The sequence below is a fragment of the Panthera onca genome, chromosome A3, assembly GCF_046562875.1.
Source record: "Panthera onca isolate mPanOnc1 chromosome A3, mPanOnc1 haplotype 2, whole genome shotgun sequence".
NCBI classification, from domain to species: domain Eukaryota; kingdom Metazoa; phylum Chordata; class Mammalia; order Carnivora; family Felidae; genus Panthera; species Panthera onca.
Genome location: NC_138341.1, coordinates 12,578,633 through 12,601,286, shown reverse-complemented (window position 1 = coordinate 12,601,286; position 22,654 = coordinate 12,578,633). Strand labels below are relative to the sequence as shown.

Below are 22,654 nucleotides of genomic sequence, written 5' to 3'. Positions count from 1 at the left end.
GTGGGAGAAAAGATTTGACAGAAGATTTAGAACAAAGGGTAGGAGCGGTAGGACTGCGGCAAGGGTGATAATGGAGATTTCTCTCCATCTATCCTTCTCATTCTGTCCCTTCCCTTCCCTCTCTGTCTCTGTCTGTCTCTCTTAGTTTCTTTGTGCTTAAACTAGTTGCTAGATTTTAGAAATGGCCGAGGTCGTTAATGGTGAGGCAGCACAGTAATGAGGAAATACACACCCACAAGTCAGGGCTCCAGCTATCTCTTTAGCTACTTCTGTGTGCCGGCAGACCAGCGAAATGGCCTGTGTGGACCTCGGTTTCCTCCTCCGATGAAGTTCCCATAATGTCATCTGTGCTGTAGAGGGCTTGGGAGGGCCAAAGACATCAAAAGCACCTTATAAAATGTGATGCTCTGTTCAGATGTAAGATGGTGTTAATTTCAAATATTTCACTTATACCAAAGTTAAGACTTGTTCCAAGACAGAAATAGTAATCATCTTCATTGCGGGCCTAATTCATAATGAGAGAGATGTTAAGAAAGCCTCTAAAATTATCTTGAATTATCTGAATCATCAGGGACCCTGTCAAGGTAAGTGAACAAAATTCACACTCCACAAGTACTCCCGGCCCAGTGAATGGTACATAATTTCTTTTACGCATCTTTGCCAATCCAATTCAATCTGCAGCCTGTGTCTTAACAAAGGAAGTTACTCTGACTGGAGACATGATCGCTGCTCTGTAGCAATGAGCCTGATTCTTTCTCTCCATAATGAAGCCATTATTCTCTATAATCTTGGACAGCCAGAGGGACCTGCTATAAAATATTCAAGATTGATGGGTGGGGGGAGTGATGTACGTGATGAGCTGGCCCGCTGAAGGGCAGAAGAGAAGAGAATTTACTGCCCTCTAATTTACCTTATTTTCACACTGAATTGCTGATTGGATAGATTCAAGGAGAATGATCATCATGGGTTTCTTTAAGAGCGTATTAACCTGGTTGTTGCAGGTATGGGATTGCTCTCAAGAGATGATTGGAGGAGTCTAAAGTAGCCAGAAATGAACGTGCTCTGGCAAGAAGAAACACAGCTGCCATTTCTTCTCTCTTACAGGGAGTACAGGAGTAGGTTTACAAGCGAAGAAACGCTGATGTTCTGCATGAGGGTGATGGTGGGAGTAATCATCCTCTATGACCACGTCCATCCCGTGGGAGCTTTCTGCAAGACATCCAAGATCGATGTAAGAATAGTTATGAACTCTGCTTTCTAAATAAGGGCTCGAGAGTGTTGCACAACAGACCTTGCTTCTCTCTCTCTCTCCTCCGTTCCCCGTTGAGAGGGATCTCTCCCCAGGGGCAAGCCCCCTCGTGGCAGCCGTCCTCATAGCAAGAAGCCCAATCTTTTTCATGTGCTTACAGCCAGACATCCGATCAAAAAGCACAGCAGGAGCACAGAGACACTAATCCCCTCAGCTGGTAGAGGAGCTGAGCAGATGAATAGTCACTTAGCTGCAAACTTCCCCTTCAACGTATCCGATGTGCCATATGAATATATTTTTATATGTTATAGGCATCTTAAAGTTAGTGGCATTGGGAGATACTGCATTGCAAGACATGGCAAGATATGGTCACATTTCAAACAGTATTCCAACTTCCTGTCCTGCCTCCCCCAACTGGTGGCTTCACCCAAATGCCATGCCTTTTCTTGTCATCGGGATATACTTGAGCCCTTTGCCCTGCCCAGAGTCCCGTCCCTTCTTTCTGATGTGGGGATTCTTTTAAGACACTCCATGAATGTCACCTCATCCAGGAGCACATCTCTTGTGCCCTGCATGCTCAGAACCTCCCTTCTCCTCTGGCCCCAGAGCACTTAGCATTCTGGATTTTCTGTCTGCAGCATCAACCCAATAGTGTATCTCATGTGTTCATATAAAGCCTTTTGGGGGCACCTGGGAGGCTCAGTCGGTTAAGCATCCAACTCTTGATTTCAGCTCAGGTCACGATCACATGTTCGTGAGTTTGAGCTCCACATCGAGCTCTGTGCTGACAGCACAGAGTCTGCTTGGGATTCTCTCTCCCTCTCTCTTTCTATCTCTCTTTCTCTCTCTCTTTACTTCCCTCCCCCCACCAAATAAACAAACCAAAAAATACATATAAAGCCTTTTAAGGTCAGAATGGGACCTCTTGGTACTAACTTATTCTGACAATGCTAAGTTTGGGCAGCACACTCTGTTTTTACTCATCTGCACAGAGCAGCATCTCTGATGCTTTAGTGCTGTGCCAACAGAAAGTCTTCATGCCCAGAGGGACCATGAGTCAGAAGGATGTAAGGAAATTTATCAGTTAGAAATGCAACTTGGGTTACTCATTTTGCAGTTCTCGCCTCCTAGCACAGCTAGTCATGGGTCTTCATGGAGTATTATTTTTAGGGCAGTGATTTGTGTTTGCCAAGAAAAAAAAGTGTTTAGTATAAAAAATAGGAAAATCTAGGAAATCAAAATACAGAATGTTAAATGTATCTGTAGTAACCTTACCACTGACCATTGTCGATATGGCAGCATATCTTCGTCCCTTCTTTTTATATGGATGTTTGTGTAGATGCATGTGTGTACCTAACAAATTAGCACCCTGCTATAAATGCTCTTTTAAAACATTTATTTGCATAACAGTATAGCATGTTTTTTTTTCATACCAATAAATATTTTTACTGTATTCTTTGTGAGGCTTTAACATTTTTTATACTATGGACTGAGTATAAATAACTCTTAATAACTCCATGAATATCATTTGAATGTGGATGGAGTTTATTACGTGGTAACTCACGGGACATTCTCATTTACCAGTGCCATTTGGTAACTTGTCACAGAGTCAAAAAATAAAAATATACTAGGTACAATTATGTCTTGTAACCCTAACCTTTAAATAGCTTGTCCTTGCTTGTCATTTACTGAGTCTGGTGAGGTCGTAAATATGATATAATGTTAAATCTAACCACACATAGTCTTCATGAAATGTATTTGTTCTTCGATCTCACTAAGAAAGCTTTGTTCCTACTGAAGTCTGCATGTTTCTCCGAGAAAGTTTCAGATTTACCTAACGCAACATGTGTTCAACATGGGCCATTTTCTTTGATGACATAAAGGAGCTCCTTCAGATGCCAGTCTGCTGCTAAGCCAGCAGCTACATGCACTGGGTTTATAAATCCTTAGGATATCATCAACTGTGAAAAGACAAGCATTTATTTGTGAAACCCTGAGATGCATATTGTTATATGCACTTACGAAGAAAATGCCCTGGAAACCCAGACGAGGGAGAAGCTGATTCCGCTTAGAGGAGAGACAGAGGGTGATGTTTGAGGTGGATCTTGGGAAAGGGGTAGAATTTTCCCAAGTAGAAAGAGGGAAGGAAGAGTACTTCTGGAGGAATGAATCATCAGAGAAAAGTCACCGAGGCCCAGAGGGGTTGGGTCATTGAGAGAACAGATGCTATCCTTGGGTTCCAGGAAGCCAGGCTGAAGTGAGGTGGTGTTTTCTGCTGATTTCCTTAGACTTCTGTAATAATCTGATAAGGAATCACTCCTTAACCCCAGTCTCCAGCCCAAAGCTCACCAAGAATTCCAGACCCAACCTCCTCTGGACACCTGAAACATGGCCGGCACCAAATCAAAGACAATCCTTTCCCTTACAAACCTGCTTTTCTCCTGGGTTCCTGCCTCAGGTGTTTCATCATCTTCTGACCCGACATCTAAGCTGGAAACCAGGAATTGTCCCTTGGAGCCTGGAATTATTTTCTTTCCTCTTCTTTGCCCCCATATCTTATCAGTCACCGGGTCCCGTGGACTGGACGGACCTCGGATCCATACTCCTGCCTCCCCATGATTCTCCATGTCACTGCTGCTCTCACGCTCGACAGCCTCAGGGGCTCTCACTGACCCTTCCATCCTTAGACTTGCATCCTTCTGATCCCTTCCTATATTGATGACATTGCTAGATTGTTTAACACCTGCCAGGGGTGTTTTCCACAGGCAAAGGCCTGCCAACTCCTTAACATGCTATTAAACTCTCACTGGATCTGGGCCCGACTACATCCCTGGTTGGGTCGTATTCACACCCAAGGCTTTATAATCAGGCTGAGACAGAACTAGAAATTCCCAAAGAGCAGCTACTGCTCTTCTCCCCTTTTCAAGTCATCATTACTCTTCAGGCATGTTTTACAAGAACACTTTTCACACTGCTGATGAGCTATTTCTCTCCCTTCTTCCACTAGACCATGAACTCCACTGGGAGAGGGACCAAATCTGTGCATCCCTGAGCTTGATTCCATCCTTGCAAGTGACACATACCGGGCGTGTTTGTAGCCTACCCCCACCCTGCACCTGTGACAGACATCTCTGATTGCCCATGGCATTTCTTTCCTGATGAGCCTATATGTGACTCCCAAATGATTCTCAACCCTGTGCTTCTGGCTACCTCCATCAAGCTATCAGGGTCCATTAGGCCATAAGATAAAGCTTCCTACATACCAGAAGCATACCCACAGAAAATATTTATAAGAAACCATTATAAAAGAGCTCCTTAGTCTCCCCAAATTTAATACAGAGTGTGAACATCTAAGTTGAAGATGAGTGATTGTATTTTTTGCAGGGAGATACTTCCTTTGTCAAAAAAAAATTTTAGGCTATGCATAATGGAATGTGATCTCTATATATGTATCTTTCTTATACTTCCAAAATTATGAATAAATTATATTCCAAGGGCACACAAAAAACCAAAAACTTGTGTAGGTCCACGCAGGTACTAAATACGCAAGAATGGAGGAACCCCAAGGAGCCTGCCTCCAAGCACGCACATTCTTAACCTGTGGCCTTCACCAGTCCTCCCCTGATCTAGTGAGGGAGGCAGATTGATCTGGGTGCTTCAGTCTCCAAGGCTCCCTGATAAATGCCAGCCTACTATTAGGAACACAAAGAGGTGGTGGTTACTTCTACCTGGTGAAGGTCGTGAGGTGAGATGAGGCCTCCTGGTGTTGGTCTTTAGCTGTGTCCTTTAAAAAAAAGAGAAAAAGAAAGCAAAAAAAAAAAAAAAAATTAAGTGTTTGCCAGTCCATCAGCTAAAGGAGGAAAAGCACCGTGGAAAGTGTGATGGCAGAAAAATCATCAGGTTTGTCCTTCAGGCAGTCAGTCTGCACCGAGCAACCACTGAGAGGAGTGCCCTGCATGTGGCTCTGGAGTGCAAGCCAGGATCACGGCCTCAATGCCAAGATCACGGCCTCAATGCCAGGATCACGGCCTCAATGCCAAGATCACAGCCTCAATGCCAGGATCACGGCCTCAATGCCAAGATCACAGCCTCAATGCCAGGGTCACAGCCTCAATGCCACACACGTGAAACGTTCAATGGCAGTAGAGTGTGAGAAGGGATACACAACTTCTAGAAGTGCCCAGAGGTGACCTCTCGCTAACGTGAGGGATTAGGAAGGTCTGCTGGTCGTTTCTGTGTGTGATTTCTCCAGGCAGAAGTAATGTGATCTGATTATGCACACATGGTTGTTTGAACAGATACTGTCATGGACGCAATTGCTGTAGTATTAACAAAATGCGGTGCTTTCTCCTCCTAGATGAAAGGCTGCATAAAGGTTTTGAAGGAACAGGCCCCGGACAGTGTGGAGGGGCTGCTGAATGCCCTCAGGTGAGCCTCAACCCTGCGCCCCTTCCGAGAGACTGTGAATCTAGATGCTGTTAGGGACCCAGCACTGGAGCACCAGGCAGAACCTCGTGCATGTCTTCACACGTTTAATCTTTCCAACAACCGGCTGAAGTCAGCATCGTTTGTATCATAGCCTTTCTACAGAGGGAAGAAACTGAGATGTAGGGAAATCAGATAACTTGCCAAAAGTCACCCGGCCGAACACCAAGCTAGAACCTAACCCTGGGTCTGTGTGACCCCACGGGTCATGGGCCTAACTGTGGGCCGCCGCGCTGCCTTATGGTAAGTGGGGACTCACCGGAAGAAGCTTCCCGAGTCTCACTCTCCCCTTCACCTGGCTGCGCATGAGAACTGTGGTGGACTTTTGCAAACACTGAGGCAGAGTTTCCAACCCAGACCGAATGAATTCGAGTCTTCGGGGTGGGGACTCGGGCATCCACTCTGTGTTTGTTCTAAAGCTCCCTAGGAGCCTTGCATACACAGCTGTGAATGAAAACCCTGCTCTACCCTATCTTAATACCCAGTTTTTGGCAGCGGTGGCCCCTTTCAGCTTCTCCCTGCCAACCACTAATGCCCAAGCAGTCTCTCTCCCAAGGATACGTGTGCTTATTAATACACTCTAGAGAAGGGATGCTTATTTTTTAGCTATGACACATCTACAGGAATCTGTGCAATCACACTACTGTGTAAATCATTCCTGTGCCGGATTGCAATCTGGAAGGTTTATGGTCCTTGCTGCCTTATTCATCTTTGATTTTCCCGAGTTCCACTCAGTGTTGTGCATGCAGTAAATGTTCAATAAGTATAAGTGGGATGGATCAATAATCTTCTACCTACATACAACACTTACGTCTTATTCTCCACTCCCGAGCACGTTCATCATCACAACTCAGAGGGAAGGTGATCTATTATCCCCATTTAATAAATGAAGAAACAGCCACACGTGAAATGAATGAAACTGAGGTTGATGTTATTTGGTGGAGTTGCTAGGTCATCATTCTTCAGAGCAGATGCAACATTACCACGGGAGCCTTCCAGATTCTGTGCGTGAACCAAGCGTTTCTCCACTGGTGCCCACTTCACAGCAGGAGGGCTTCCCATACACAGTGAGACTCTCACGTCTGATTTTTAAAAAATTTTTTTTAATGTTTATATTTATTTTTGAGACACAGAGAGACAGAGCATGAGTGGGGGAGGGGCGGAGAGAGAGGGAGACACAGAATGAGAAGCAGGCTCCAGGCTCTGAGCCGTCAGCACAGAGCCCGACGTGGAGCTCGAACCCACGAACCGCGAGATCATGACCCGAGCCGAAGTCAGACACTCGACCGTCTGAGCCACCCAGGCGCCTCTGATGTTTTCTTATTTTTTTTAGCTTTCCAGCTTCATTGAATCAAGCAGGGTTTTGTGAAAAGCAGGGCAGTCGCCTCTGAGTGTTGGCATTTGTGGCTTCTGTAGATAGTGCAGTGAAGGAAAGGAGCACAGGCTTTTGGGGCAGACTCATTTGGGTCCAAATCAGAAACCACGGATGGTTCACAAATCACATGTTGTCAGATCTGGGGTCTGAAATGGGTCATTTAAACCTCTCTGAATCTCAGTTTTCTCGTCGGTAAAGTGGAGGCAGTAACCTCTCCTGCAAAGTTAGTGAGTGAAATGAAAACTGACATGAAATGTCTAGGACATGGTCAAGGTTTGATTCCAATTTAATTCCCTTTTCTTCCCTTTTCATAAACCATTCCTATACCAGCTTAATGTGAGGGTGCAGATGTGCTGCCTGGTTTTGTTTGTTGACCTGCGTTTGTGCCCTCTTGTGGTGGCAGTGAGCATAGGAGTCCCCAGGAAAGTAGAAAACCATAGACGTTGGAGTTTTGGGTAATGTTGCTAGCCGATCCATATGCTGAAATTTGTAACTCAGCAGGGTTAGCCTAGATGGTTGAGATCCTGCACTCATTCACGTGGCATCTACCTCCCCGGAAAATGGAATAGCTTATATCTCCCCCGTGTAATTCTTTGATTAGACAAAAGTCTACTTGTTGAATAAACCACAATACCAAATTCCTTTGGAAAGAAGAATCAAATATTAAGTCTGTCTGAGAATACTCTGGGCATTGAAGTGTGGTTGGTTGTCTAAGGCACAAGCCCCGGGTTGATTTATAAATATCAGTTGTGTCTCTCAAGGTCAAGATGGGCTGAGAGTCATCCCTGGCACTCTGGCAGGTGCTGTTTACACACTGACCCCCAGTGTTTTCTCTCCATCCAGGTTCACTACAAAGCACTTGAATGATGAATCGACTTCCAAACAGATTCGAGCAATGCTTCAGTAGAGCTCTGCTCAAAGAAGAGGATCTATGTACTGACCTCAGAAGATGTATATGTTTACATAATTTAATACAGATTGATGTTAATACTTGTGTATTTACATAACCGTTTCCTCCTTGTCACTGAAATACACGGACCTTAATTTGTATCCTGACTGACTCGACCCAGCAGAGCATAAATTGACTTGAGAGCCTTACCTTTGATGTCTAAAACAAAACCCCCTTCTCCAAAGTCAAAATGTGGAGATTTCGATCTTTACTACTGGAGTCCTTTAACTACACCTGTAACAATCTGAAATTCCTAATAGTTTGTGGTAGTGTTTTAAATCTAGATGTGTAATCTCTCTGGGAAGTATACTTATAGAAACACGAAGTATTTGATTTCCTGTGTCAGCTTGACTACAAGAAACACAACTGTTATCCTGACAGAGGGAGAGAGGAATCCGAGAAAAGAAAAATGCATGTGAAGACACAGATTCAAGTGTTTCGAATTCAGCACGCCCCCTCTCTCTCCTCAGACTGCAGGCCACATGTGCAGCTTTTTTGTTTGCACGTATTTATTCTGGATTTATATTCCTCTAACGTTCCCTTTTGATCCTTCAAGAGGAAAATCACCTGTGCTTGAATCAGTTTGTGAGAGAGAAGTGAGAATAGACAGATGTGCTGTCATAGCTGAGCTGTGAAAGTGGTTGTCTGGGAAGTGGGGGACGGGTTGGGAGGAAGGACACACAGGCAACAGGACAGTCACCTCTCCGCTTCAACCCTTTGGCTGTGAAACTGTAGTAATTTTGATGACATTCCAGTTGTCTGTGGGGTGCCGGGTACACAGTCCCTCCTAAAATGAGCCCTGTCCTCTGGGGACCATCCATATGGCAACAGAGGCCTAGGGTACTTCACTGATTACCAGGAGACTGGGGAATTCAGAGAGGGGAATCCCTGCATTTTCCAGTTCCCTAATATTTAAAAGGCAGCTCCTCCCTGACCACACTGCTGGCTGGTTGGAATGTTTAAACCTTTGGTCTGAGTACCTGGGTTGAGTCCTAGCCTTACTGATCCATGGTGTGAGCTTTGAAAATACACTTAAGCTCTGTGTCTCACTTTTCTCATCTATGAAATGGGCAATTAAAACAATCTCCAAGAGCCCTACAAGGCCATGAGCCAATAAAATGGCTGACTCTTACATGCTTCCTTAGTAAACAGAGGCCAGGAAGCATCACCCCATCTTGTCTTGATGATTGAATATATTTGAATATATGGCAAGGCCTAGAGTCATCCTTTCTGCAGATCAGAGCTTGGAATGGAATCTTAGAAATCTCCCGTCTCAACCTCCGGTACAGAAATGAGACAAGGCTGAAGTCAAAGAGGATCAACTCCATGTAGGACTAGAACCCAGGATACCTCACTCCTGAATCTTCCCCTGTTCACCATGTGGCCTATGCATACATACTATAAGATGAGACTGGACACTTTTAAATCAGCCTTAAGTCTGGTTTATATTATTATTTGCCTATTTCTGATAGAAGGAGAGAGTTGCCCAGTGATTGATAATCCCAGAAATTGGGCCTGGGTACATCAGGGTTTCATTCACCATGTTCCAAGGAATAACTTGTAGACACAATTGATTTCCAGACTTTAGTGTCCAGATGGCATTCTCTTGAGTCTTCCAAAAAAAAAAAAAAAAAAAGGGAAACATACTTTTTTTAATTTTATTTTATTTTTAACAATAACAACAAACCCAGTCAAGCGGCAGAAAAGATTCTCTGGTTTATATCTACATATCAGTCAACAGAGAGAGAAAAGACCTTTTTCCTTGGAGCTTTTCAAGCTGAACAAGTACAGCTGCCTAGATGGGGGGATTCTCTCATCAGAACAGAAATGCACTTAGATGGCCTTCACGACCTTTTCAAGCCTAGGGATTTTAATACCTTAGAGGAAGCCAGAAAATGGGGTAACAATGGATGAACAAATTCATTGATTATTCAGCTTAAGAAATCTTCTATTTGGCAGCCACGTGTTATCTTTGGGCAACAACTGTCAAGAATTATAGAGGCGCTCAATGTTTATCATCATGGAGTCCATTTTTTTTCCTTTATCGGGTGAGGAGCTTAAGTCTTGGAGAGAGGAAAGGACTTGCAGAGTAAATAGTTGAGCATATTTATAATTTTTAATTAGACTTTTTATCAAGTGGGACCAAACATATGGGAGGGGCTGCTGGCCTGCCCCAGTTTAGCCAGGCTGCCTTGTTTCAAAGCTAAGATTCACCCGTACATGGATTCTCAAAAGTCCAGGGCCTGAACTATTGCCTATGATTATCAGGAGGACAAGTTAATTGAATGTCTGTGATCACTAAGAGGTGATGGATCTCCGGTCCACTCCAGAGCTACTGTGGGAGACAAATTCTTTTAACAGACTGTCCTCCAGGCATTAGGAGTCCTTAAACAATCATGATTTTTTTTGTGTGCTGCATGCACATGTGTTCAAGATCCATGGGGTGGTTTAGGGGAAAGTGCTAGCCCCAGTATCCATGTCAATGTTCATTCTATTTCATATTTGATGTTTCATAGTTTTCAAGTAAACAGTGTTTGCCATTACTCAGATATTTATTTTTGGGCAGGCAACAGGTGAAAATTACATTTCTCGGATGCACTGCTGCTTTGGCATCATGACTATGTTCGCAGAAATTTTTCATCCATCACTAACAACTACTAATAGAAAGCAAGTGGCAGTGAGTGTTTTGAATTGTGGTAGCCCATTAGGGCTGCAGTACTGATTAACAACCAGAAAGAAAGTCTTGGATACTATCTCTTAACTGTTAGTTAATATCATGCTTCATCATTTGCTTCTACTCATCATCATTATATCAAGACATTAATGGTAAACTGAGGTTTTTATACATCATCACATTTAGGTTAAAAAAAAAAATCATGCTTCCTCAAAAGAAAAAAGAAGCCTACCCAATCTTGGAATCCAACTGTGCAGCAGAATTCAGAGAATTCTTATTCAATCTTGTACCCAAACGGCAACAAACTTTTTAAAAAAATATTAACGATAAAGAGTGGAATTTTATCCTAAAGAGACAAAAATTTTGGAACCCAATTTCCCCATTACATCTATCAAGGCTGTTGCATACACAAAGCTGTTTTAAAATTGTCATATGTTGTTTGCTAAAGTCATTGTGATTTTTTTTCGCCTGCTTTGCCTCTTTTTGTACAGAAGTTTTGAGTGTGAAATGAAAATTAAAGTTTGGTACATATATTTAAAAATATACCTCTATTTTTATGATGTTCAAGTTTGAGTGGGTAATAAGCACATGATCATAGATATTTGCTGAACATCTGTACTTGCTAAATACCTGCTTTGGGTACCAGCAAATCACACCATCTGCCTTTCGCCTTCATCATATACAACATAAAATACTTACAATGTTCTGCTCTTGGTACCAGCTATATTTATTCATTTCAGCAAAGATCATTCATTATAAAAAAGACATACAATAAACAGAGACACGATTGATATCTAGAGATGCATGAGACCTGTTTGTTCAAGGATGCTAAGAATCCCTAATAAATACCCATGTATTCTATTTTTTTAGTGCAGTAACACTTTATGGATTCAGCAAAGTCAGCCATTAACTTATTCTATATAAGTACAATTTTCAGGCAACTTAAGCCCTAATGCAATTCTTTTAAAAATTGAATATGGAAATTTTTAGGACATCCCTGCACCTTTTAAGCTTTTCACCTGAGACCTAATTGTGTGTGCTATCAATAGGTCAGAAAAAGACCTTCCATGGTGCCCTATACAAAGACAAAGGCACAATAATTAGGATGATTTGGAGCTCAAAGGGAAATGAGTAGAAATGGGAAATTTTCTGTAAATAGAAACATTGACAGATTATAAATGGACAAAAGCCAGAAGGAGAAAGAAGGAAAGGGACCAAAGGTGAGAGAGAGAGAGAGAGAGAGAGAGACCCTAATTAAATGAGTGTTGAGAGTCAAGAGAAATGAAAAAATGAGTGTGTGTGATTGTCCAGAGGAATATAGCTAGTGAGGAATACCCTTCATGATAGTCAAGAAGTTGGCTGTTAATTGGGGTTCTCTTGGAAGAATGGAGATGAAGAGTTTAGCTGGCCACATTCATGAAACCTGGTGACACGTGAGTACAGTGCAATCTGTATTCACACTAACTTCTTGCTTTGGGGTAACATTGAGTAGATAGATTTTACAGGCAGACATTGCTGTTGGAAATGTCTATACTATATGCAGTTATCACAATTTAAGTGATTAAGTAATGCTAAATAATATTGATCAATTTACTTAAAGTATTCATGTTCATTAAGTACATTGTTCCATCCAATGCCAAAATCTTGGTGTAGTGGTAAAACAAACAAACAAAAACTTGCTGATTACAACCACACACTCGTCTTATAAATAGAGGTCTTGAGTCTTCTATCTCTTTAGCTCAAAGTCAAACTCCAAAGAAGGGAGTTTTTCTGCCCTGGTCACATCAGGTTCCAAGTTCTATCAAAGTACTTTTTGAAATCGTGGTAAGAAAGATTCTATATAAGACTCAGAATTTTGTTTAGACTCATGTAGGCTGGAAGATCTTGTAAACTCACTTAAGAATGTCTTTTCCCTATGAATTCTTCCAGTTTTCCCTACAAGTTGCATATTCCTAGATTCTTCCTTTTCTCTGCCTGCACTTACTGTTCATTTTTAAATTGTCCTTGTTTGCACCATGACAGCTTTGTTTCAAACCAGGGGCTACATTTTATTAGCCATTCCTACTCTTCCTAAGAGCTAGAGTCTTCACTCTTGTGACTTGAGGACCAGGAGTTTTAAAAGGTTCCTTACACATTGAAGAAGCATGTCACTAGGAAATATCAAAAGCACTTGAAGGAAATTATAGAATTATTTTCTTCCAAATGTCAATATATATGGTTTTTCTTCCTTTTGTGTAAGAGAAATAATGCCATCACTATGGGGAGAGATACAAAGAAAGGGGATAGTGTTATACGTGAATGTGGGTTGAGAAGATAAAAGTAGAGGGAGCTCTAGGTTGAACCAGTTGAGTATTCACTACCTTCATGTGCCATGGGCATTTCCACCCCTGTGATATTGTACCCCCTTTTCTTCACTGCCTATCTAAAATTTACCTGTACATCAAGGCTTGTGTTTTACTCCTCCTCTTCCAGAAGCTTTCCCCAACTACTGCAATCCATGCTAATTCTCTCTGTCTTGATCTCTAATGCATTTGATTTATTCGATGCTAAATATAGGCCACTGAACAGTACTTTATATATTTGTTTTTTATACTAGATGTTAAGTGCCTAAAGGAGGAGAATGTGTCCCTTATAGGGTCAAGTTCAACATAGGCAGACAGCCAACAGAAGCTGCCTGTAAAGGGAAAACTTCAGGATTCTGACACCTGAATGTGCTGAAATGAAACCCTGAGAATTTCTATAGCTCACAACCATCCACACTAACAAATTACTTGCTCCATTGGCTGGTCAATTTTATTCCTGGAGAAAATATTTACCTACCTGCCAGGATATTTTTAATGTCTGTGGACATAGAGCTTGCAGCTTGCAGCTGATATGCCAGGAGTCCAACTGAGAAATCAAGCTGTTGCCTCAATCAAAAGTCAGAGTCAGTTAGTCTTGCTCAGGGCAGGCATGCTATCAGATGAAGTCTAGCTTGGTCTGAGACAAGGCTGATACTCCATCAGAGAACTAAGCTTGAGGGCAACAGCAGTAGTTTCCAGTAACTAGACAAATCAGTTCAGCACCTTGGATAGCAATCTAGGAATGTCCAACAGTCAGTCCATAGCCATTTATCCTGGAACCTGTAAGTCCTATTACTTGGTTCATCTTTGTCTCTAGAACTCTGGTTATAAAAGATAATATGTTCATTTAAAAAATTACGTTGCTAGGTAGCTGAAAAGCATTTTTATTTGTCCTTGGACTTCTGAATATCACATAAGATGGGCAGAAAATAGTTTTGGAAATGGCCAGGTATCATCTTGAGTTTTCATATTTATAGTGGTTTTAGATTCAAGCCAAACTCATAGGAATGACCTTCCTTATCCCTTACCCTAATTCCTTCAGCTCATCGTTAAGTCCTAACAATTATCCTTTCTAAGGAGCTCTCAAAATCAATTTCTCCCCCGTTCATTTTTCTTTATTTCCTCCAACTTTCATCATCTTTTCCCTAGAAGATCATCCACCCTTTACTTTCCCTCTAAACGATTCTCTAAACAGCCAACGTTCTTCTTTCCATGACATATATCTGACCATGTTTATATAATACTATTACCTTTAGCACATGTTCTAAAATATGTTCTCAGAGATGTTAATTGATGTTGCATCAAAAAAAGTTTTCAATTTTCAAGTACTTATGAAACACGGTTAAACGTATTTTACTTACCTATTTTTTACTACCAGATTTTTTTATTCATTGTAAATCTCCACAGGAGGGTACAGCATATTCTGCATAGGAATCAGCTTGTTGATTGCTACACACACAAAATAACTTGTTGGGATCTCATGGAGATTTCTTTGAATCTACACATCAATTTGGAAGAATGGACATATTAAAATAGGGAGTCTTCTGATCTGTGAATATAGTAAATTTCCCCGTAAGGTCTTCTTTGATTTCATAAGATGTTTAACATAAACTGTGAATAAAGATAGCTTTACTTTTTCTTTCTCAACATGAATCCTTTTTGTATATTCTCCTTGCCCTACAACACTAATTAACCTCTAGCACAATGTTGAACAAAAGCTGTGAGAATGGATATTCCTCTCTAGTTCCTGATCCTAAGAGGAAACATCTAATCTTTCAACATTAAGAGTGCTGTTAGTTGTAGGTTATATGTACATGCCCTTAGTCAGATTGAGAATTTCTTTTCATTGCTGAAAAACTTTATTAAGAATACATATTGGACAAAGACACTAATTCAAAGGGATACATGCACCCCTATGTTTATAGCAGCATCATTTACAATATCCAAATTATGGAAACAGCCCAGGTATCTACTTATTGATGAATGAATAAAGGTGTGGTATATATATATACAATGAAATAATATTCAGTCATAAAAAAGAATTAAATCTTACCATTTGCAATGACATGGATGGAATGGAACTAGAGAGTATTATGCTAAGCAAAATAAGTCGAGAAAGACAAATATCATATGGTTTCTCTCATATGTGGAATTTAAGAAATAAGGCAAGCAAGCAAAGGAGAAAGAGAGACAAACCAAGAAACACACTCTTAACTAGAATGAACAAATTGATGGCTACCAGAGGGGTGGGGGTGGGGGGGCGGGATGGGTGAAATAGAAGATAAGGATAAACGAATGCATTTGTCATGATGAGCACTGGGTGATGTGTGCAACTGTTCAATCACTATATTGTACACCTGAAACGTATATAACACTATACGTTAACTATACTGAAATTTAAAAAGATAGATAAATAGATAGATAGATAATGTATAAATAAAATGAAATAAAACACACACACACACACACACACACACACACACACACACAAATTCACCACACTAGTTTCTCAAAAATATAGCATATACAATGTACAACATTCAGTAAATTTAGTTGATGTGCAGAGAATCAAGGAAAATTTGTCAGTACAATAGAAATATATCCATAAATGGCAAAGATGGTAAAATTAGCACACAAAAACTTTTTAAAAGCTACTAATAATATGTTTAAGGGGTTAAAAGAAGAGTACTGTTGGATTTTGGAAAATACTTTCTCTGAATCTATTGAGAAAATCACATCTTTGCTTTTCTTTTTGGTCTATTAATACGGTGAACTATATTGATTGGTTTTTGAATGTTAAACCAACTTTGCATTGCTGAGGTAAACTCCATTTATTCATGATTTTTTGTCCTTTTACACATCTTTATTTTTGATTTTTTTAAAAACTTGTGGAGGGGTGCCTGGTTGGCTTAGTGGGTTAAGTGTTCAACTTCGGCTCAGGTCATGATCTCACAGTTTGTGAGTTGGAGCCCTGCGTCAGGCTCTGTGCTGACAGCTCAGAGCCTGGAGCCTCCTTTGGATTCTGTGTCTCCCTCTCTCTCTGCCCCTCACCTGCTTGCACTCTCTCTCTCTCTCTCTCCCAAAAATAAATGAAACATTAACAAAATTTGAAAAAAAAAAAAAACCTGTTCAAAATTTGTGCATCTATGGTCATAAGGGATATTGGCTTTTAGTTTACTTTTCTTGTAATGATTTTGCCTGACTTTAATATCAGAATAATTCTGGCTTCATAAAATGTGTCAGGAAGTCTTCCATCCTCTGCAATTTTTGGAGGAATTTGGACAGAATTCACCCCTCCTTAAACTCCTTGACCTACTTAATTCCTTCCCAGTCTTCTTATATTAGCTTAAGGATCACTTTCTTTTCAGAGCCCTATCTAAATCCTTAGATTTTTGCATCTTTCCTAGGTATATGTAGCATAATCCACTGTATTTACTCTTTCATAGCATGCATTATGTTTATACTTGCTTTATTACCATTAATTTTTGGCCAGATGTAAGCTTCATGCAGTCAGAGTTTTTCTCCAGCTTGCTCACAATTCTATCACAATCGCCTAATAATACTGTGTAGCTCGTGGTGGACTTGAACAACTTCCTTGGTAAGTACATTAATTTTTTAAACACATGCCCTATTAAGGATCTAGTAAGAAGATTGTATTTTTTTCCTGTGAGATAAAATGGTGTCAGGAATAATATTGACAAATTTCTTACATCCTTACATCCTGGGCTAAACTCTACATAGTCATACTGTATACTTTTTTATAGTGTAGTATCGTCTATAGCTGCCTTCTCTTCGGTTTAGTTTTATTTAGCATTTTTCTCAATATTAATAGTGATACTGGTCTGTTATGTGTGGGTATGTGTACAAGTATGCAGGTACACAATCCGTATATAGAGTTTCTTCTAGGATCTTTAAAAAGATCAGAGAGATTTGTTTATTTTTTGCTATTAATTCTAGAACTGAAAAAAAAAAAAAAAGGAAAGACTTATGTGTTGTTTGACGACCTGAAACAAATTACTCAAGAAACTATCTCAACTGACGTTTTTAGGGAGGCATTCGCACTCAGTATTACTGATTTCTTCCATATGTGTGAGCCTTGTTCACGTACTATGTACATTTCTTTTGATTTTTAGTTTACGTTTTTGTAGAAAGTGATATGTTTTGTCTGTATTTGAAAACATTTTGCAAAAATTTTTATTAATTATACATTGTTTCACTGTTTTCTCTTTATCTGTAGTTACAGACACTTCCGTGGAAGTAATGTTTTTGAGTTTGTGTTTCTTCCTTCTTTTCCTCGATTAGACAAACGCATGCCTTATCTGTTTGTACGTGTGCCCGCATACGTGTATGTGTGTGCGCTGTATGACCTGGCTGCCGAGTAGCAGCACGTGGCCTAAGAGGGGGAGGAAGAGCTCTAAATTCGGACAGCAGCCTGGGTTTTCAGTCAGCTCTCATGACCTAGTAAATGCGTGATCTTGGGCAATTTGGTGTCTCAGTTTTGCCATCTGTGAAATGACGTTAATTACTAAAAATAACAAAGGGCTTTGTATATGGCAACCGATCATTAATTTTTAGTTACAACTACTTCATTATTTCGTATTCTCTTGGTTAAACTTTCTTATTTTCATTTATTAACTTTTTAACTGATTTTTTAAATAACGTGTGGAATATTTAGTGCTTTTTTCTTAGTGTATGGAAAAACTCAGGAAATGCATTTTCCTGTGGCAACACCTTTAGCTGCATCTCATTACCATTTTTACTATGCTGTTTTATGCTCTGGGTATAATTTTTAATACATTTAAGTGTTATTTAGGAGTGATCTTAAATATCCAAGCAATTGAGGATTTTGTTGGGTTTCATGCTCTAATTTTGTCATTGATATTGGTATTATTGTATCATGACCAGAATGTATGATCTATACTACCACTACCGGGGCCCCTGGGTGACTCAGTCGGTCAAGCGTCTGACTTTGGCTCAAGTCATGATCTCGTGGTCTGTGAGTTCAAGCCCCGCATCGGGCTCTGTGCTGACAACTCAGAGCCTGGAGCTTGCTTCAGATTCTGTGTCTCCATCTCTCTCTGCCCCCCATTCACTCACATTTTCTCTCTCTCTCTCAAAAATAAAGATATTTTTTTAAAAAAAATTATACTACCACTACCATTTTGGAATTCATCCAGTTTTTCTTTGTAGCCTAATCTTAGTTTGAATTCCCCCCCAAAACAGAGCTCGATCCCATCACTTAGGCACAGCTAGTTTACTGAGGAGATGAAACCAGACAGGAGGAGCAAGCAAAGAGGGAGAAGGAGACAGGGAAAGAGGAGCACCTGACAATTGATCCCTTGTTGAACAAGTTACTTTATGTGGGCAACTGAGGCACAGTCCTGTCAAAACCCTCTACAGAACTGTGGGGGAAACTCCTCAGTTGCCTCTCACTGAAGGGCTGGATGCTGGAGCATTCACCCACAGTTCCCCCCACCCCTCAATTAGTTGAGCTTTATCCCTGGGCTGCACCTGTGCACGGGTTGAGCAAGCTTCCTTGACATCAGAGAAAGCAGGAAACAAAAACATGGGGAAAGGGAGAGTTCAGCCCCTGAGCAGACCATTGACAATGAGCAGCAGAACTGTTCGCCAGAGCGGCCTCTGACATCACGGGTAGGCCCGTGGGGTCAGGTGTGGGGACCCATATTGTCTAGTGCTCATAAAATGATCTCTATTTGCAAAGTGCACCAACGATAAGGTGACATTTTTAAGCCTCTTTGAGGTGTGATTTCCAGTCTTGGCTTCTATATTTGTATAAAGAAGAAGCCCAATACTTCACAAAGCAGACAATACTATTTAGGGACATATAAGAGTACTACCGTTCCAAAAGAAATAGAGATAGAGCTCTACATCGTCCTCTTAATCAACCAATGGTAAACCATTGCTCATATTTATTTGAGGAAGATTTTCTTTATGTCCAACTGGAACTTGAAGAGTAAATAACTCTAGTACTCGTGAAGAATAGATAAAAGATGCATTCTAGATTCATTAGCATGAATAATTTCCTGAAGATGCATTTTTATTACTTTCACAAAATAGTAACACAGACCTTATGGAGTGCCTTCTTATTAGATAAAAATAACAGCTCTGTAAGAAATTATATTTTTAATATTCTATGAAAGGAGAGGAAATCTTGATTGCCTCTCCTTAATTAGGAGACTTGTCCTTTTTCTTTTGGTTTCAATATAAGATGTTATTGCACTTTATAATACTTCTGAAAAATCACTCCCAAAAGATTTTGGATGGTCGCATAATCTGATAAAGTCAGCATAAAATTAATTGTGGCGACTAAAACACATACACTTACAAAAACAGAAAGAACAGCTAAAAATATTTAGGACAGATGATGGATTAACACGGCTACTGGTAATTGGGGATCTTATGTAACGTAAGATGTTACAGATGGTAGGAATTACGGATATGAAAGGTCTCACTCTGACAGATTTTGCCAGTGTTTTTAATAAATGTCCCATTCTAGCCTTAGAGTGAGTTGGGTTGTTTGAGAAGCAGCCATGCATGGCATGTTGACTTGAACTACCTGTTATTAACTCATTTTGTGCCCTCAAGATAGCTAGACTGGACCTATAGAACTGTAGTTGCCCATGCACGATTTTTTCAGAGAGTTTTCAAGTTAGCATCTCTGAATTCCTAAGGTGATAAGGGAAGAGCACTGGCCCAGGGGTAAAGGGAGGAAATTCTAAATGAAAACATTTTTCATCTCTTCTCTGAACTCCTTTTTCATTCCATTTTTCAGTTATCCGATGACTTATACTGAGTGTAAGACCATGCGCTACTTGCTAAGAACATAATTATGAAAGTCATCCTGGTGATGGTGGCTGAGCTGAGCTCTGAGGACCAGAGGGAGACAGACATAGGGGCAGGAAGAAGAGGGTGACTATATCAGACAGAAGTGACAGCATGTGGCAGGAGAGCATGGCACCATCAAGGACTTCATATAACTGGTGCACATGGGTTTTTTCCCTGGGGGTATAAAAGATGGGAGACCAGTAGAAGGTGAGGCTGGACAAGAAGGCAAAAATATATGAGGGTGATAGGAAGAGAGGGAAAGATTTTAAACTGAGAAGCGACATGGCTGAATTTATGCCTTCCAGAGATTATTTTGATGGCTCTATGGGAAGATGATTTGGAAAATATGGACTGAAGGGAGGGAACTGGAGAGGGAACCGACAATTATAGTGAGGATACAAGTAAGTATAAATGCTTATGAATAGCACTTACCAGGAGGTGGGCCCAGAAGGTATGTTATGCAGATTAACCTCTCTATCCTCATTTTTTACAGCGAAGAAAACTGAGACACAAAGGTGCTAAGGAAATGCTCCAAGCTCGCGGAGCTGTACGTGGCAGGTCTAGAATTCTGACCCAGGCAGCTGAGTTCCACGGCTCATGCTCTCAATCACTGTGCTTCAGAAACGTGAACCTTCTTGCACACTCAATACCCGTAAGCCATGTGTTAAGGACACAGGAGTGTTTATTTCAGTTCCTCTTCGCAACAGTGGCTGTAGGTAGGTAATTTAAACATTTTTGCCTAAAAATCCCTGTGTTTAAACAAAAGCTTACCTAGAACACCATGAAACGCAGACAACCAGAGCTGGTTGAAGAGGTGGGGACGGTGGGTCTGGATGCCTACTTGCTCACTGCCTGACATTCATGGAACACTGAAGACCAAGGATATTGAAATGCACATTTTGGAAACTCTGGTCCAGAAGTTATGGGAGTTTCCCAGGAGCTCTGAGGTTCTAATTCCCTAAAGAACGAGAAGGTAGATGATGTGAACATGGAATTATGAGTCTTATCTCTCTAGGGGCTGTGGTGCATAAACTGAGGCTGGAAACATAGGTAATATTTTGAATACGAGTGTTTGCACAGCTAATATGTACAAAGGTTTAAAGGTCACAGTGTTCCCCAGTAAGCCAAGATCAGTGACAAATCACCTGTTGTCAATGGGAAGGGATGGTTTGGGTCATACCACTGCTCTCCAAGCCACCAGTTCTACATGGCTCCCGTCACACCTCTCCCGGGGTTCTCCACAATGTGCTGGTTTGGGGCAGCTGTTTTGGCCCTAAGAAACTTCAAAGCTGAATCTCGGGACTTGGGGACTCCACAGCCTAGGCACTGATATGTCACGGAGTAAAGGAAATGATAGCTTCAGGAGGAGGTAACAATACATGAATGAAGCATCGGGGAATGGAGACTTCAATCAATCTCTGATCTTTCAAAGACTAGATCTAGGATAGCTTAGGAGGTATGTGCAACTATCACCTCAAAGTACAGATTTGCATAGAGGGGACAAGGGAATCCTTTATCAAGCGGGTCTGGAGACACTGGCTGGTGAACATAGCACACATCCCAGTGCCAGAATATTGTCTCCTTTGGGTTCCTGAGCTTGGCCTGTTTTTCCTGCAGAAGCCAACGTTGATACATTCCTCTCAACAAGTCCTGGTCTGGGACTTTGATCGGTTAATGAAGTTTTTAAACTCACTTCGCGATCTACAAAGGATGATTGCCACGCAGTAGTGGGAGAGACAGACATCCGATCGTCCTCATTCTTTCACCCCCAGCTCAACCTAATACCGTCATTGGCATGTGCACTGAGCAATTCATCCGAAGATGTCGGATAGTGTCTGTAAAGCCACCATCGCTGCTATATCCTTGTAGAAGAGGTATTTTATCCTTAGTCCAATGTGAGTGCTTCTGGCACCAGGTGTTTCTTCCTCTAAATTCCCTGTGCGTGCTGGAGCAGATGATTATCCACGCATGCAGAAATGTTTACCGAGTCCCATCCATTTTGTCCTGGATCCTTCCAGCTCTGACATTTGATAACATGCATGTTATATTAGACTATAGTGAGGGCACTGAATGAACAAGTTCACAAAACAAAGACAGAGTTTTACTTTTCTAACCATTTTTATTTTCAGGGTCTCATTTGTAAACTACAGGGCATACCATGTTTGTTTAACTTCATCTATCTGAATGACATTTACTTCATTAAATTAAGAAATTTTAATTAACTAATGAAGATTTCATTGTCTACTCTTTTTATGTTCATATTAGGGTAGGTCATTTTGATGACAACTTTTATAGCTATAATTAAATATTTCTCATAGATTTAGTTAAATTTGCAAATAATAAGGCATATTTCATCTTTATTTTATTATTCATGACATATCCAATTTAGCCTTGTGGCAGTCACCCAGCTTTCTGTGTCTTCTCTTATTTCTTTTCACAAGTCTCTTCCTTAGTTAAGAAAAAAGCAGAAGGTACCGATATATCAGGGTTGTAATATCCATGCAATTCAGAAATAGACCCATGAACAAAGGAAGTGTTTCCTTCTCTGCTGTGATAGGTGGAGTAAGCCAACCCCAAGTGACCAGCACACATATTTATCTCATAGCTTAATCAGCATAAATCTGGACAGTGACAGCTTGGCATGTGTTCTCTGGGTTCTACGTCATTCAGAAACGCCCTTTTGTGACACTCCTAGAAGAGAGTCGTTCTGCTGATACCTGCACACCCCAGGGCT

At 40.9% G+C, this 22,654-nt stretch overlaps 1 protein-coding gene across 6 annotated transcripts in view; it reads left to right on the top strand.

The window, feature by feature from the left end:
- The window catches only part of CYRIA (CYFIP related Rac1 interactor A), a 104,967-nt gene extending 95,219 nt beyond the window's left edge, over window positions 1–9,748 (top strand). For all 6 annotated transcript variants that reach the window (XM_060648975.3, XM_060648999.3, XM_060648966.3 and 3 more), the window contains 3 exons: window positions 1,105–1,231; window positions 5,607–5,677; window positions 7,953–9,748. In XM_060648975.3, the coding sequence (XP_060504958.1) occupies window positions 1,105–1,231; window positions 5,607–5,677; window positions 7,953–8,016 (262 nt within the window). In that variant the 3' untranslated portion in view covers window positions 8,017–9,748. The remainder of the gene's footprint in view (window positions 1–1,104; window positions 1,232–5,606; window positions 5,678–7,952) is intronic.
- The last annotated feature ends 12,906 nt before the right edge of the window (window positions 9,749–22,654 follow it).